Below are 16,196 nucleotides of genomic sequence, written 5' to 3' on the forward strand. Positions count from 1 at the left end.
CCATTGTGCTTTGCGCTTATTTACATCTATTCTTGGCCTGGTTCCTTCTTATCTGTCTACATACATGTGCAGAAACCAAAATCAATATGTCCTTCGCTCTATAATATTCTACAAATGCTGGTTCCGAGGGTGAGAACAGAACTCGGCAAAAAAGTTTTTAAACATGCTGCTTCTTCGTCCTTGAATAATCTTCAGAAGGATCTGAAACTGGCAGAGCTGAACATTGTCGTGGGAGTTAAAGTCGGTTTTAAAGGATCGGGAAATTCACTCTTTTAGTCAGTGTGACTGTTCCCAAATCATTTTAGAAATTGTTCTCGCATCATATTTGTTCTTGTCCTTGACCTTGTATCTCATGTTAATTGCATTCATACTGTGGTTTTTATTAATTTAATGACAGTTGTATATGTCTGTTTGCCTTGTTGTAATTTGTAACAATGTTTAATGCTGCCCTCTTGGCCAGGTCATTCTTGAAATTTTTTTTAATCTCAATGAGGCTTTTACCTTTATACCATTATATTTTACTATATAATGACGAAAACTCTGTGGGTGTGTGGATGTGTCTGTCTGTGTGTCTGTTCCACGTTTTTCTCCTCACTGACTTGGTCAATCCATGTGAAATTTGGCACAGTGGTAGAGGGTCATGGGAGGATGTGAATGGAGCAACATTATATCAATTGGCCAAAGGGGGCCGCTATAGCAACCGATTGAAATAGCAAACTTTGAATGGGCTCATGCCCTGTATGTCTTAGAGACATGAAACTTTGCACAGAGATGCCTCTCCTCATGAGGAACAAATTTGCCTCAAGAACCCATAACTTCCAGTTATATAGATTTTCCGCCATTTTGAATTTTTTGAAAAACACTTCAAATCAATCTCTTCCTAGGAAGTTTGACCGATCTGCATGAAACTCAGTGAACATAATCTAGGGACCAATATCTAAAGTTCCCTCTTGGCAAAAGTTGGAAAACTTACTAAAACTGAGCTTCTATAAGGCAATGAATATTGTGGAGGGCGTGGCTCATCACATAAAGGCGTATAACATCTCAAGGGTTTCACCGATCACCACGCAACTTTGTAGGCATACGACCACACATAATCTAAGGGGGGTCCCCCACCATTATTGACCCCATCAAACAAAATGGGGGCGCTAGAGAGCTAATTTCTTATCTAGGTCTAACCGCCATGTCGCTTTTTACTTAACTTGGGAGATATGTAGAACAGGACGCCTCAAGGTGAAATTTAACTCTAATTGGCAACTGGGTGGCGCTATAACAACAGAAAAAAGCTTAAAAATGGCTAAAATGCGACCGATCTCTGTGGCTCCCCCTGTGGCCCAATGTTTTTGGGTTTTTTTTTCCTAATTTTTGGTATGACTAAGTCATGGTATGATATGCTGTACATAATCACGGAAACTGTCAGTGTGTCATTCTGTCAGTCAGTCCCATGTTTTTCTACTCACTGACGTGGTCAATCTATGTGAAACTGCACATAGGCATTGAGGATTGGCATAGGTAGAAGGTGACAAAGCTACCAATGGGTATGGACTATAGATTAATCACCAACTAATTTGATAATCTGTTTGGGTAATTTTTAAGTAAAAAAGTCAAAGTTCTTTGACTACAGCTTCTTAAATTGGAAACTTAATGTTTTTGGGTTGTGGCCAAAATAAGAGGATGAGCATGTCATTTTGGGCTTAAGGAAATAGTGATAGCCATTTTTCACCATTTCCTGACATTTTATAGACCAAACAAGTTATTGACTAATCAAGAAAATACTCAACAGATTAATTAACGGTGAAAATAATCGTTGGTTTGCAGCCCTATTTAAAAGCAAAGCAAAGGCAGTGACTAAAAATTTTTTGGCCTACCCCAGAAAATGGGTAGTTAGGCAAGCCAAATGGTATTTTTCATAATTAACCACCATTCCTTACTATCAATAACTGTGTTCATGATTGGAATGAGCTTGGCTTCTCAAAGGTTTCCACTCAATGGGTCCCACGCCCTCTAACTCCTGAGCAGAAGCGCACTTGGCGAACCACATCATTGAACAATTTGGAAATTTTTGAAGCTCATGCGGTCAATTTTCTGGCGCGATTCATTACCATGGATGAGCACTGGGTCCACCGCTATCAGCTTGAAACAAAAGAACAGTCAAAGCGATGGAATCATTCATCATTTCCCACACTGAAGGAGGCCAAGGTCACGCCTTCAGCCGGGAAGGTGATGGCATCGGTTTTTGGGGATTCCCGAGGTTTTGTGCTGATTGATTTCCTGGAAAGGGGTCATACCATCACAGGAGATGATTACTCTGACCTACTGAAACACTTCAGAGAGGAAATCTGAGAGAAGAGTTGAGCAATGCTGACCAGAGGAATCTTTTTCCACCATGACAATGCTCTAGCTAAAGACGTCATGGAAGCCGTGGAGGAGTTCCCAGGGTCCCAACCTTAAGAGTTCTTTTCTGCTGGGATAAAGGCGCTTCAGCACCACCGGAGCAAGTGTGTTGCCCTTGAGGGGGATTATGTTGAAAAATAAAATCACTGAAAAATCTGTATCTTGCTTTGTTTCCTTGAGGCTCAAAACTTTTCAGTCACCCCTCATATTCCTCAAGATAGAGAGGAACCATGTCATTTCTCAAATAAAGCTAAAACATGTCATCACAACAGGAAAATACAGACAAGCATGACACAGGCTTGTGGTAAATTCACTCATAAGCCTTTAACAAGCTGCGGTCAGTCATTACAAACTCATGCTGACCGGCAAACTGTTCTCAAACCCACGGAGCTTCGTTTTAAATGCTATTGGAGTTCCCAAAATTTCCAAAGATGCCCCATATGTGTCAGGCTGTGTTAAAAATGTGTATAAAATGATGTTCAATATTTCCATCATATTGAAGGATGAAGCCATAAACACACTGAACTCATATAAACCCAGCAAACTTAGCAAATGACGCACAACAAATGAAATTACAGTCATGCCAGGCACGAAGCACCCCCCGCCTTTTTCCTCCCTCTTTCCCAATTCCTGACACACCCTCGCTGTCACACAGAATTTCAGCTGGTCACACTGTCATCTTCTTCTTTGTTGTTTATTAACTTCCTGTTTCACGATTTTAAGTTACACCAGTAAACAATATTACAGTAGCTCTGTCAGAGCATCTTTATCTCATGGTTGTTTCTCCTTTTCCTTTTCTTGTCTCCCAGGTCATGGCATCTGTAACTGTGGCTTCTGCCAGTGTGCACCGGACTGGCAGGGTGAGAACTGTAACTGCTCCAGACGTACCGACACCTGTATGTCCAACCTTGGCTTGTTGTGCAGCGGAAGGGGCCAGTGTGTGTGCGGGGCCTGTGAGTGCACCCAGCCCGGTGCCTACGGGGCCACGTGTGACAAATGTCCAACCTGCCCTGACGCCTGCACCATGAAGAAGTGAGTCCTCATCTCAAGATGTCATATTCATGTCCAGAAGGCTATGTGAAATGAGCTGATGTATGTTTCTCCTCTTAAAGGGAGTGTGTGGAGTGTAAGCACTTCAAGAGGGGCAAGCTGTTTGAGGACAACACCTGCTCTCGGATCTGCAAGGATGAGATTGAGCTTGTGGAGGAAATAGGTAATGCTTTATAGATCCATGAGAAGTTATTAAAGAGAACAAGTTTTGGGTTGCCAGGTTGTGGAAGAATACCTTTGGCTCTTTGATCCTTTTATATGGAAAAATGTGGTTCTAAATGTTGGTAAACCATTTCAATAAGCCATTAAGTCTTCACTTGTTAAGTATATTAAGATTTAAGGAGGGTCATTATCAGTTATTTAGTTGTCAATAAATGGATTAAGGTCCAGATGCTCTGCAAACCTTTCCCAGAAGGCTAGAGATGAAGGGACCTGCCTGATGAATTTAAAGCAATCCAGTGTAACTTTGCAACCTGTGGCAGTTATGGGCTAATGCTAAATGCTAAACAGAAGCAAAAGGAGAGAAATCAAACCTAGATCAAAACCCTGTGTCAGGTGCTCATGGAAAACAGGGAACAACAGGATACACAGGAAGGTAACCCAGGCAACTAGCATCCATCCAACTGATGGATGCTAGTTGCCAACTTATTCATAACAGTAGTTGACTAGTCATCATGAAGAAAGGCATAAAGGGAATAGTCGCAGCAGAAATCCAGACTCATCAGACCAGGCAACATTTTTCCAATCTTCTATTGTCCAGTTTTGGTGAGCCTGTGTGAACTGTAGCCTCAGTTTCCTGTTGTTAGCTGACAGGAGTGGCACCTGGTGTGGTCTTCTGCTGCTGTAGCCCATCTGCTTCAAGGTTGGACGTGGTGTTGGTTCAGAGATGGGCTTCTGCAGACCTTGGTTGTAACCAGTGGTTATTTGAGTTACTGTTGCCTTTCTATCATCTTGAACCAGTCTGGCCATTCTCCTCTGACCTCTGGCATCAACAAGGCATTTTCACCCAGAGAACTGCCGCTCACTGGATATTTTCTCTTTGTGGGACCATCCTCTGTAAACCCTAGAGATGGTTGTGTGTGAAAATCCCAGTAGATCAGCAGTTTCTGACACACCAGCCCCTCTGGCACCAACAACCATGCTGCATATAAACTCACTTAAATCACCTTTCTTCCCCATTCTGATGCTCAGTTTGAACTTCAGCAGGTCATCTTGACCATGTCTACCTGCCTGAATGTATTGAGTTGCTGTCATGTGATTGGCTGATTAGCTATTTGCATTAACAAGCAGTTAAACAGGTGTACCTAATAAAATGGCTCGTGAGCTTATATACAAACAAATAAACACTGCAACAGTGAACGAAATCAGCATATTACATTTCACAATTCCTAACATGACATCTGCTTCTTTTGTAGCTGCTGCAATAAAAATGGGAAACTGGAATGACAGCAGTGGCTCTGTGGTGGTACAACAACAATAAATCCAGAGTGTTGGTCAATAACATTTTACTCCTTAGACGTTATAACACCCATCCTGCCTTCATTTTGGTTAGTGTTGAGAAAGATCAGGGCACCAACATGGGTGGGAAGCAGGCTTCACCTATGTCGGGTGACTCTGTTCCTCTCCTGCCGCAGCTGCCGTTTTATCCTCTACTAGATGACTGCTGCCAACAGTGCCAACCAGTGGTCAGAGTACTTGACTAGATGACTAATTGATTAGTCAGTGAAATCTCTTTACTGGTCATATCAGACCGCGTAAGACTTTAAAATCAAAACCTGAATGTATAAACGTGGGTTTTATTGCTTGTAAGTTTAACTTTTCATGCTTTTCATTTTACAGTCTCTCGCTTCAAAGCTTGCTAAATAGTCAAAACAAGCATCATCATGATTGAGGAGGATAAACACCAGCCAGAGAGGTTTTTCACACTGTGGCAACTCGAAGGTTGTCCTTATTAATGGCTTATAACTGATCTATCAGGCAGTAGTAAATGATTTATTAATCATTAGTTATAACTCCTAAAACGTTCATAGGACACTTTATTAGAAAGTGAATGGTTAATAATATAAAGATATTTGAATTGCGAGGTTATGAACGTTTCTACACTTCAAGTAATGCTTTTAATAGCATTACAAAACTCTGATTATGTCTCACCAACACGACCAAAAAATGTAAGTTATCTTTTGGTTGATTTTGAGGTATTTGTTATAGAAAAAAACAAGTAAAGAAATGTCTTTACTAACTGATGAACTGTTTTCATTTTGTATGCAGTGTTCCATGATACAAATGCTGTGAACTGCACTTACAAAGATGAAGACGATTGTTTGGAGCATTTCCAGTACTATGAGGACGCCGGTGGGAAGTCCATCTTGTACGTCGTCAAAGAGCCAGGTAAGAGAAAACATCCTACGTGCATACCTGACCCAACAAACAAATACTTGAAGCTGTGCTAATCAATATTTTGAATTTTAATAATGGATCAAATGACTGAGTGTAATGTGAAAGGGGTCACTCTCAATACCAAACCCACAGAGAATTAGCACCAAACTCTGCAGTTCTCTTCAGCTCAACAGAGTATTTCAATGTCTGTCAGCTCATTTTGGTTTTAATGCCTATTCCCACTGTTATGAACTTAATTTTCAGGCAGCTTTTTTTGCCAAAAGACCTCTGATAAACAAGCTGCACAGTCCCAGAACAACCGCAAATGGCAAGCTTTAAAAGTTAGCAACTATTGGTGAACACATTGGACGTTTTAGCAGATAAAGAGATCCAGATATTTCCCTCAGGAGTTGGTGAGCCAAACCAAGACCTAAAACAAAAGTGAATATTGGGCTTACATTTGTCTAGCTATAAACACCACTCTACATGAATGCTAATGCTAATGCTATTCTGTGTCTGCTGTATGTGCAATCAGGCAAGTATTTGCTAGCAAGTTTGAGATGGTGAAGGTGAGATAATGTCCAAGCTGTTCTCATGCACTGCTTGTACGTATAGCTACGAAAAATAATGCACCCCAATTTGTATAGAACCCACGTAATCATAGGCCAGTAATTCATTTATAACCCATGTAATCAGGAAGGCTGCAATCACAGGAGGAATACGCTGAAGGGAGTAAAAAAGAAAGCAGTATAAAGAACCAAAGTCTGTGTAAGGAGGCAGGTCTGGTTGGTAGATGGGTCAAACAAACGCACTTTGGACTTTGCCCGAGGAGATTGGTGTTCAAGTCCCACATGAAACCAAGACAGCTCGCAGTTGTTTTAAGATATGTCATTTTTATGACTCTAAACCCAATCTACGTAACTTTAATTAAATATGTAACTTTACTTTAAGTACGTAACGTGATGATGCCTTTCATGGGGTGCTAATTCGTTAGATATCTTGCAAACCATTGTATGTGCATTTTCATAAAACATCATACTCAACATACTTGTGTGAGGATACGTTGATATGTCAGTTTTGTGTTTACAGCTTGCTCTGCTGCCCCCAAGTGGCCAAAAAAAAAGCATATTGCAATTTAGAAGTTTTTGAGTTAAAAAAATGCTAGGTCTTTTTTTTTTTTTTTTTTATGAGCTTAATACTTACATGTCAGTGTTGTGTTTACAGATTACTCTGCTGCCCCATGGTGGCCAAAAGAAATCAATTAATACTGCTTTAAGGACAATATCTTATAATTGTGGTAAAGATTATATGTGGAAGACATGAAGGAAGCCACTTTGACAGATAGACAGTAAATGCAGAACTCAAAAGCTAACAAGCATAAAATCTAGAACCACAAATGTATCACCATTCAATCAATAGTTTGATTGGTTTAGAGTTTCTAGCAAACCTCTATCGTCTTGGGAAATCAGTGGGCTTTTTTCCTCACCCAAGTACAAGTTGTCACTTCCCTGCTGCATGCCCTTCATCTGCTCGTTAAGTGGCCAAATAGAAAGAGTGTAGGGTGGTAAAACAGCCTTTAATGACCACCAGTGCCCGCAGAGAAAGTCTGTCCCTGGCTCTGCCTTTAATGAATGTGTGTGTTTAATTTAGGCACAACTGGGTAGCAGAGGAGCACACCAAGGTTTGCCTTGAACATGGTGCACCCCGCCGTGTCAAAGAGGGTTGTAAACAGCTGCCCAGCTCGCCTTGGAACCCGCTGACTCTACATATCCTCAAGAGGAAAGCATGAGAGGGAGAGAGAGGAGACTTAGTAAGCAAAAGAGAGGGATAGAGAACATTTAACATGAAGCTGTGTTACGAAGGTGAAAAGAAGAGAGGAGGAGAAGATAGGAAACAGACATGCCTCAAAGCTGACTAAGAATTTTTCTCATTTGAAACAAATGAATAATGTTGCAGAGACAAGCTCGTAGCACCAGCCTGACATGATTTGTATATGAGCTGTAATGGTCGAGGCTGTAGGGATCAAAAGGGTCAGCTGAAGAGCAGGAAATAAAGGAGAGTAGGAATGAGGACAGAGGAAGAGGAGTAAAGCTTTGATGTCGGCTGTAAAAGGTCACCCCACTTACCCAACACCCAATACTCTCCACATATGTATGCGCTATAGAGACCACATAGACTAATGGTTAGATATACAGACAAATATCCAGCCTGGCAAGCAAACATGTACACACACATATGGACCAGATGGCTCTGATCACTGGTGGCAAGAAGTGTTAAGGTGAGACATTTTTTACCAACAATGACAAAACTGAATTGTTGCCAGACTTCAGTTTGCAATTCCTGTAACCTTGAACACAAAGAGAACCCGTTCTCTGTAATACTAGATTTAGTATTTAGTATTTAATATTGCTAAATTCTGATTTAGCCCTTCTGTGTGGAGTTTGCATGTTCTCCCCATGTCAGCGTGGGTTTTCTCTGGGTACTCCAGCTTCCTCCCCCAGTCCAAGTCATGCAGGTTAATTGGTGACTCTAAATTGTCCGTAGGTGTGAATGTGAGTGTGAATGGTTGTCTGTCTCTATGTATCAGCCCTGTGATAGTCTGGCGACCTGTCCAGGGTGTACCCTGCCCCTTGCCCAATGTCAGCTGGGATAGGCATAAACATATCTTGATTATTTAACGCAATTGCTCATTGACTTTGAAAATTTATTGAGCCCTTGAAAGAAAATGAACTTTCTTGAACTTTAATTCAACTGAAAAGCAAATTAAAAATAAAATAAAATGATTAATATATAATATATAAATATAAACACCACTCAAGAGGAAAGGGTTTGACCCTATGCTGTTAGCAGAAGAGCCATGGACTGAATTACTCTGAGTAGCATGCATTGGAATGAATTCCAGTATAACTTATTATATATCTTTATTTTTCCCCGATGATCTGAGTAAGCTGCTAAATTTGTCTCTAGTCACTTTTTAGATATAAAGTCACTACAAGGGTCTGAAAAGTTGCTAAGCCTTGTGCAAAAGTCGCCAAGTTGGCAACACTTAGTGTACCGCTGTAAAGGAAAAGGGTTGCTGGATTTACATCATAAGACAAAATGGGAGCATCATTGCAGCACAATAATCTTTTTATCTTTATTGTCTTGTTTTATGACCGTTGGAAGCCAAAATCGGAACTTAAAATAAAATTCAAGTAATTGCCCAGACTTACAAAAAAATGGGTGAAAACTGAGTCCACCCCATTTCAAATCAGTAAGAAGAGTACAGACAAAACAAAATGACTGAAATTCACTCATCTGAAATAATCAAAATTGCTCATAGTAAGATGCTGACTGAGAAACTATACTTTCAGGGCCTTTAAAAGACTGCTCATAACTTTGACCTTCATTCTCGTAGCCTCACAAAGCCAGCTTAATGCCCCCATCTAACTTTTTACAACAAGATTTCCAATAAGAAAATATCCCTTGAGAATTAATGAAGCTTGGATGTAGGGGCGAAACCATTCAGTGAACTAGGGCTCTGCCAAAGCTTCATTCATCATGTTGATATCTGAATTCTCAATCAGTAATTTTTTTTTACATGTCCAATCACCTTGATTAAACCCAGAGTTTAGGCACAGTTGCAGATAAAAATTGGGCCATGCTGATATTTTTTGCATAGAATTGTTTCCAACTTGTGTGATCCAAACATTTCCAATAACTGCAGAGTGCTGTAAAGTCCAAAAGCCAAACATTATAGATGTTTTTATCCAAAGAGATGCTTCATGCTTCCATATTTTTTGGCGCTTAGCCTTCAAAAACAACATTTTCACTGCAGTTAAAAGACTGTCTACTCTCCTGCTTGCTGCACACAAAGGACGGCACGTACCTGTTTTAACAAGGCGGTCTAGCAGCACTCTAACAGCACCATAAATTACATTTATTCATTGACAAAAGTTGATTCAGTAGTAAAAAATAACCCATTTATTGCAGTGAATCACTTTGTTCAAACTAAAGATTTTGTTGGAGGATTTTTTTGAGGGTGATGATGTCATACAACATGACGACAGCTTCATTCAAAAACCTCAACAGAAACCTCAGATGTCAAAAAATGACATTTGGTACAGCCCTACGGTGAACTAACAAGCGTTGAGATGATGATGTGGCTTACTTCCTCCCGGAACAGCTTATTTAAATGAGATATTGTAGACATAAAATGAAAAATGATTCAGCAGTGCACTGCATATTACTCCCCTCATTTAGAAACATGTTCAATGGTTAATTTACAAAAAATTTTCCGGAACGGCTAATGATGGGAAAAATGACCAGGGAGGGCACAACAAGTAATGTCTGGGCTGGAGTACAGGCTTCAGAGAAGAGAGAGTGTACTGTCAGTCATGTATTTATTTTGCAAATCAAATTCCTGTTGAGTTTTGCCAGACCACAATGAGGGAAGGGAGATTTGTGGCCTGGCTGAGTGAGATTACTATTTTCCACGTCAGCCCATCCTCCTCTCTGCTCTTTGGTATTTAGAGTCCCGTTGCCTTCTTCACCACTGCAATGCTGCTCTTGTTCTCTTGCATCACTTCACAGATCTGATAACTTTCAGAAAGCATCTTACATTCACGCTAGAAGGTACCAACATGACAGGTGTCAATATGACTGCTCTCAGGAGCTCAGATGCACACGTCTGAGTCTGAATAGTCACAGCATTTAGCAGAGTTTCAGCAAACATCAAATCCATGAGGAGACAAGAGGAAACAGCATTATGAAATCAGACTTCCTCTGGCCTGCCTACTGGCTTATCTTCTCCTGAGTGTCCTCTTTAGTCATTCTGTTATCTCTCCTTCCGTTCATCCAGACTGCCCCAAGGGTCCAGACATTTTAGTGGTGCTTCTGTCGGTGGCAGGGGCCATCTTGTTCCTCGGCTTGGCGGCCCTGCTTATCTGGAAACTGCTGGTCACCATCCACGACAGACGGGAGTTTGCCAAATTTGAGGAAGAACGCGCTCGTGCCAAGTGGGACACGGTCAGTGAATTTAGCGTAAATGCTCTGATGTGCTGTTTGCTCAACACTAAGAAATCAAGGTGGTGTCAACTTTCATTTAGATGATGGATTATTAATGTTTTGATGAGTGGGTGCCAATGTCAGGAGTCAACATGTGGTTAAGGAAAACTTAAAACTAGAAATTAAAAAAATAACTTTCCCATCTCACTTCCATATTTCCATATTTAACTGCTGACTTGTCCACTGAAATCGCTAACTGTAGCTAACAACATTAGCACTGGTGACAATTCGTAGTTCTCATTACACTGATAAGGTGCAACTAGTTGCTGTGCAACCAATAGCTTTCTACTGTATATAAAGACTAACAAAGTCTCCCACTGTACAAAATATTATACAAAAATATTCTGAATATGGCCACAGTAGCAATCTCATGGTCTTGAGATCCTGCCCATTGATCGCAAGCACATCTATTGACACACACAGCTGTCAATCATGATGCCACACCCCGTTTTTATAGAATCAAATAACTAATTTAAACCAAACTTGTCAGAAAAATGCTTGAATGTACATCATCGTGATAAGTACCACCTAAAATGCGAGGAACTATCTTAGGAAAAAATTTAGTTTGGCCCATGCCCTATCCACTACATGAAGGGGGGCAGGGTTTATGACCTATACTGCAGCCAGCCACCAGGGGGCAATCAAAATGTTTTGGCCTCACTTTTGGGGAACTGTCATGTCATCCATCTTGACATTCAAGGTACTTCTCAAGTCAAGGATGCCTTCATGGTAGGTCTTTCCAATTTGGGTCCGACAGAGACTAGGCAAGACTTTTTTGATGTATATACATGGGAAAAGGCTAGCAAGTGGCCAGCCGCATGTCATTGAAGAGGCCCCGCCTTCAGTTCAGGCAGATCATGTGCAAAGTATGGGTACTTCACGCTTGCTGAGGATATTATATCCATGCATCCTTGAAGATTCTCTGAAGGAAGGACTCGATCTTTGGTAAAATTCGAAGGATCCTTGACAATGGAACAGTCCTTTGGTGGGATTCGATGACGTAGCTTCCTTGAACTTTAGCCGCGTAAGGATCCTTTCCTCACTTCGAGAAGCACGAATAGTTTATGCTTTCTACAAGCTGTCATTTGTAATCTGACAGCTGCTTGTTACGGGGGCCCTGTTTGATGCAGTAGCAAGTTGTGTATTAAATGTAAGATATTCAAAGTAAGAGTATCAAAACGGATCGCGAATGATTCAAATATAATGCATGCATGTCACGTTCAGGGACGGACTTTGAGAAACTAACAGTTAAAAAATTGTAAAAATAAGAAAAGAAAGAAGAAGATACATGTAGATTTTGTTTGAGGCAGTGGTACCAATACACCCCCCCCCCTTCCTTGGACTCATTTTTAAAACATGGCGTGGCACCCACACAATCCTGCCTGCACCATCACACACTCACACACAATAGGCCACACACACAGCCTCTCCAGCCTCTCGCGCTCACTTTCTGAAGATGTTTTTTATTATTTTTGTAGCATGCTGTTACTCCCAGCAGAACAAAAGGCAGCTAACGGAAGGGCTGGGTTTAAATAAGCTAACGCTAATTAGCCTTTACTGGGAACAGGCCTCTATAACACACCCGGATCCCACAGGACTGTGACCGCAAAGAATCACAGTGGTGTTAAGATGCTCGTTCAGTGATGGAAGTGAAAACATACAGTAAGCCACACCTTGAAGTGATGTGTGTCTGGGATGAGTGTCGTAGTGGCTATTTTACTTTTTAACTTTTATTTTATATTACACAATTCTCTGGGGACCTTTGACGTGCCCTTTCTTAGAGTCCTGAACCACAAGAAGGAAAGCATGTCTAATTAATATCATGTCTGTGAAGCTTTTCTTAGCTGATGTCTCTTTATGTGTGTTTGACCAACAGGGACACAACCCTCTCTACAAAGGAGCCACATCTACCTTCACGAACATCACATACAGAGGAAAAGACTGATGCTACTGAACAAGGATGAAGAACAATGGACTTTTACTGTCCTTTTTGGGAAGGCACCGAATCATGTGCAGGCCTCTACTGTCACAAGACAATAATTAATAATTATTTGTGTTTGTAAATATGTAGAAATGATTCCAAGGACACATTTTTATCAGGGATTTGTCATAAACGCCCACTTATAGCACGATGATGAATAAGATTGTTTTGATTTTTGTATGGTTGACAAAGAGCTCTGGTGCTGTGCAGGTTTACCCCTACCCATAGTATCCAGCCATGTATATAGTTTTTATTTTATTTGCCCCTATATTAAAATATAAACAGAGCCCCCAAAATCCAGAAAGATTGTGCCTTTTAAACTTTAACGTCTCTGTTCAGCTGCCAGTCCTCTGGATAACCCACAGACGTAGCTGTGGACGGAAAATCGTATCAAAAGAAAACTACTGGCAGCAAAATCTGTAGGTTATTCTGAATATCTGGTCCAGAGGAACATAAAACCAAAACTATCCACATGACTGGATACCGCTGAGGCTAAGCGTGGAAATAAATAAAAAAAAAATGATGTGGGTGAACTAACTCTTGAAGTCAGTGGGAGAACAAAAGGGCAGATAATGTTTTGCAAGACAAACTTCATTTCCTGATCACAATGTTGGGATTTCCTGTTTGTGGTCGTCGGTGGGACAACGGCAAGATAAACCGTCTTTAATTCAGTCAAGTGTCATGCTGGAGATAAGATGTGGTTTGGAGTAAACTGTTAATTTACTGAAAACTGGTGCAGTGTCTTGTGTGGACTCTGGGAGATAAGCGTTGTCTCTCGTGTACAGTTTGTTTTCCTGAAATTTCAAATATGTCGTATTCATTCTGATGTGGGAAACTTTACAACCACAGTCCAGATGTGAACAACAAAGGCAAGGCTACAATAAAATTCAAAATAGACGTGGAGCTTTATTCCATAATGAACAATTAAAGATATTATATTTCAAATGAAAGACACTTTAGGGAGTATGTATATTTATATGTTTAATACATATATATATGATAAGCAAACTATTCTTAATCACTGATGTTTTTGAAGGTTAAACAGTAACCAGTGTCCACTGAGTTTTTGTTTTAAAAGTCCAGTATGTAGGATTTAGGTGGATATATTAGCCAAAATGGAATATAATATAGTCAGTATGGTCTCTCTAGTGTATAATCACCTGATAAGTCACGTCAAGTTTGCCGCGTTGTCCGCCATGTTGTTCTACAGTTGTCCAGAAGATGTAAACCAAACACTGGCTATAGAATCGGGACTTTTGCGTTTTCGTGTCGGCCACCGTAGTTAGCGGCCCCTTTGTGCTGAGCTGAACTGCATCAGCAAAACATAGATTTTTAACGTGAAGCTGCTTTATTCAGGGTTTTATCAGTTTAAATCACCAGACCCATTTGTTTCGGAGAGGAGGAGACCTCTGTGGATAATTCGGCTCATGGTAAAAACCTCCTGAACGCCTGGATCTTAAGTTATCAAAGGAAAAAGACGAGCACAAACTAGCAGATACTAAGCTAACAGTTCGTCTGCAACAAGTGAAACAGTCGGAGAAACACTGATCTTTAACATGAAACAGTAATCAGTGTTTTTACACATTTTAATCACATGGACCATTTGTTTTGGAGAGAAAAACACCTCTATGGATAATTCGGCTCCCAGTAAAAAACTCCTGAACAATAAACACTGAAGGAATCCTAACCATACTAGCACGTGGGAGAAGTTTGAGCTGGTTGCAATCTGCAATCCTCACCACTAGATGCCACTAAATCCTACACACTGCTCCTTTAAATGTAAAATCTTGTTTGATAATTTGAGGCTGAGCATCTGGAAACTTCATTTCACCAAGACAAGCAACCAGAATTGTGATTTCCTGTAGTGCTGCCTTTAATATGTTTCTTTCACACCCATGTACATTTGGTACCTACTTAAGATTTACATCATTAAACCCGAGGGGGCAAAATAATTGAGGCATGAGAAGAGTTTTGGGGTTTAATGGCAACAAAAAATTTTAAATTTATGGCCAAATTACTTCGAATTACACATTACACTACATGAATTCACAAAAGACAGAGCACACATATATGACTAGTAAATTATTGTGCTCAGTGCCCTCGACTCTCATCTGAGCGTGCAGGGCTTTTTGTCTGTAATGCTCTGCTTCCACCTCCTGGACATAAAGTGCAAGTGTACCTCACTGGTCCTTTTATAGTTTAGGTAATTGAATCAAACATCCAAGATAAACTACCTCATGATGAATCCTACACGTAGCAGTGTAGTTGCAGATTAGATCTACTGAAACAAAGCAAACAATAAGCCAACAACAGTCACAAAGTAATTACGTTATCTGTGCGTGAAATGGCTCAGCACCTCCCTCAGTGTGGAGACACAATTATCACTGCTGCTGCTGCTGTGTGACAACTAATACATGCATTTACAGCACATGTAAACAAAGGAAATGATAAACAGTCATGGACATAAAACATCTGCGGAAAAACTTCTGCAAAACCCCAAATTACAGTCAGTGATATGAGACCGACAGGAGTGGTTAGACTCTGGCCTATTATATATATATATATATATTTTTTTAAAAACTCTTGATATTAAGTATTTTTAGATGTTTAGACAAAGCACAAACACCATAGAGAACACTGTGTGGGGACACACCAGTTGAGTATTCATGAGTCCACTTGTTAAATGTCCTTTTATTGTCCACAGACATTCATGGTGAAGCTGCACCCATGTCTTCTGAAATAAAGACAATCCATTCCTCTCATTTTCTGAGGAATTTTGCTCCTCTAGACCTCAAAGAAAAAGTCATATTTCTCATTATAAAGATCTCCTTGGTTATGTCCATCCATTGTTTAAGGCTTGGAGGCTCAGTTTTGTACCAGGAGCCATTATACTCTTGTTTATGACATTAAAAATTGAATTGTAATGGGAACTTTCATCTGTAATAGATGCAAAATTTTGATGCAAACTATAAAAGAGGGGAGGGTGTGGTGGGGTGCATTTATATGTCATCCTGTGGGCGGAGGGAGCCTTTAGCCTACAGCTCCATTTTTCCATCAAGGAGTGGCTGCTTCCTCTTATTTGGAGTGATTTATCTTGTGTCAGTGTATCAGGCAAAATTTTTTTATTGCAACAGGGATTTCATCAGGTTTTACCACATCAGCCAACACCTTATAATAAGGTTACAAAACACATGCTTATGTAATTCAGTATGATTAATGGTGGGTGTAATGCTTAGAATTTAAAGTGAGCAAAGGGAATTCATGATACACACAGCATAAATTCATGCATTAAATGAGTGAGATTGACTGCATCACTGATATGGGGGTCATGGTTTGTGTGTGTTATTAT

General features: G+C 40.3%; 1 protein-coding gene across 2 annotated transcripts in view; it reads left to right on the forward strand.

Annotated features, from left to right (window-relative positions):
• LOC125880432 (integrin beta-3-like) overlaps window positions 1-15,788 on the forward strand; it is a 49,747-nt gene extending 33,959 nt beyond the window's left edge. For both annotated transcript variants that reach the window (XM_049562908.1, XM_049562907.1), the window contains 5 exons: window positions 3,204-3,426; window positions 3,507-3,607; window positions 5,713-5,832; window positions 10,661-10,827; window positions 12,743-15,788. In XM_049562908.1, coding sequence (XP_049418865.1) covers window positions 3,204-3,426; window positions 3,507-3,607; window positions 5,713-5,832; window positions 10,661-10,827; window positions 12,743-12,811 — 680 coding nt within the window. In that variant the 3' untranslated portion in view covers window positions 12,812-15,788. The remainder of the gene's footprint in view (window positions 1-3,203; window positions 3,427-3,506; window positions 3,608-5,712; window positions 5,833-10,660; window positions 10,828-12,742) is intronic.
• Window positions 15,789-16,196: the final 408 nt, after the last annotated feature.

Source organism: Epinephelus fuscoguttatus, linkage group LG20 (assembly GCF_011397635.1).
Source record: "Epinephelus fuscoguttatus linkage group LG20, E.fuscoguttatus.final_Chr_v1".
Classification (NCBI taxonomy): Eukaryota; Metazoa; Chordata; class Actinopteri; order Perciformes; family Serranidae; genus Epinephelus; species Epinephelus fuscoguttatus.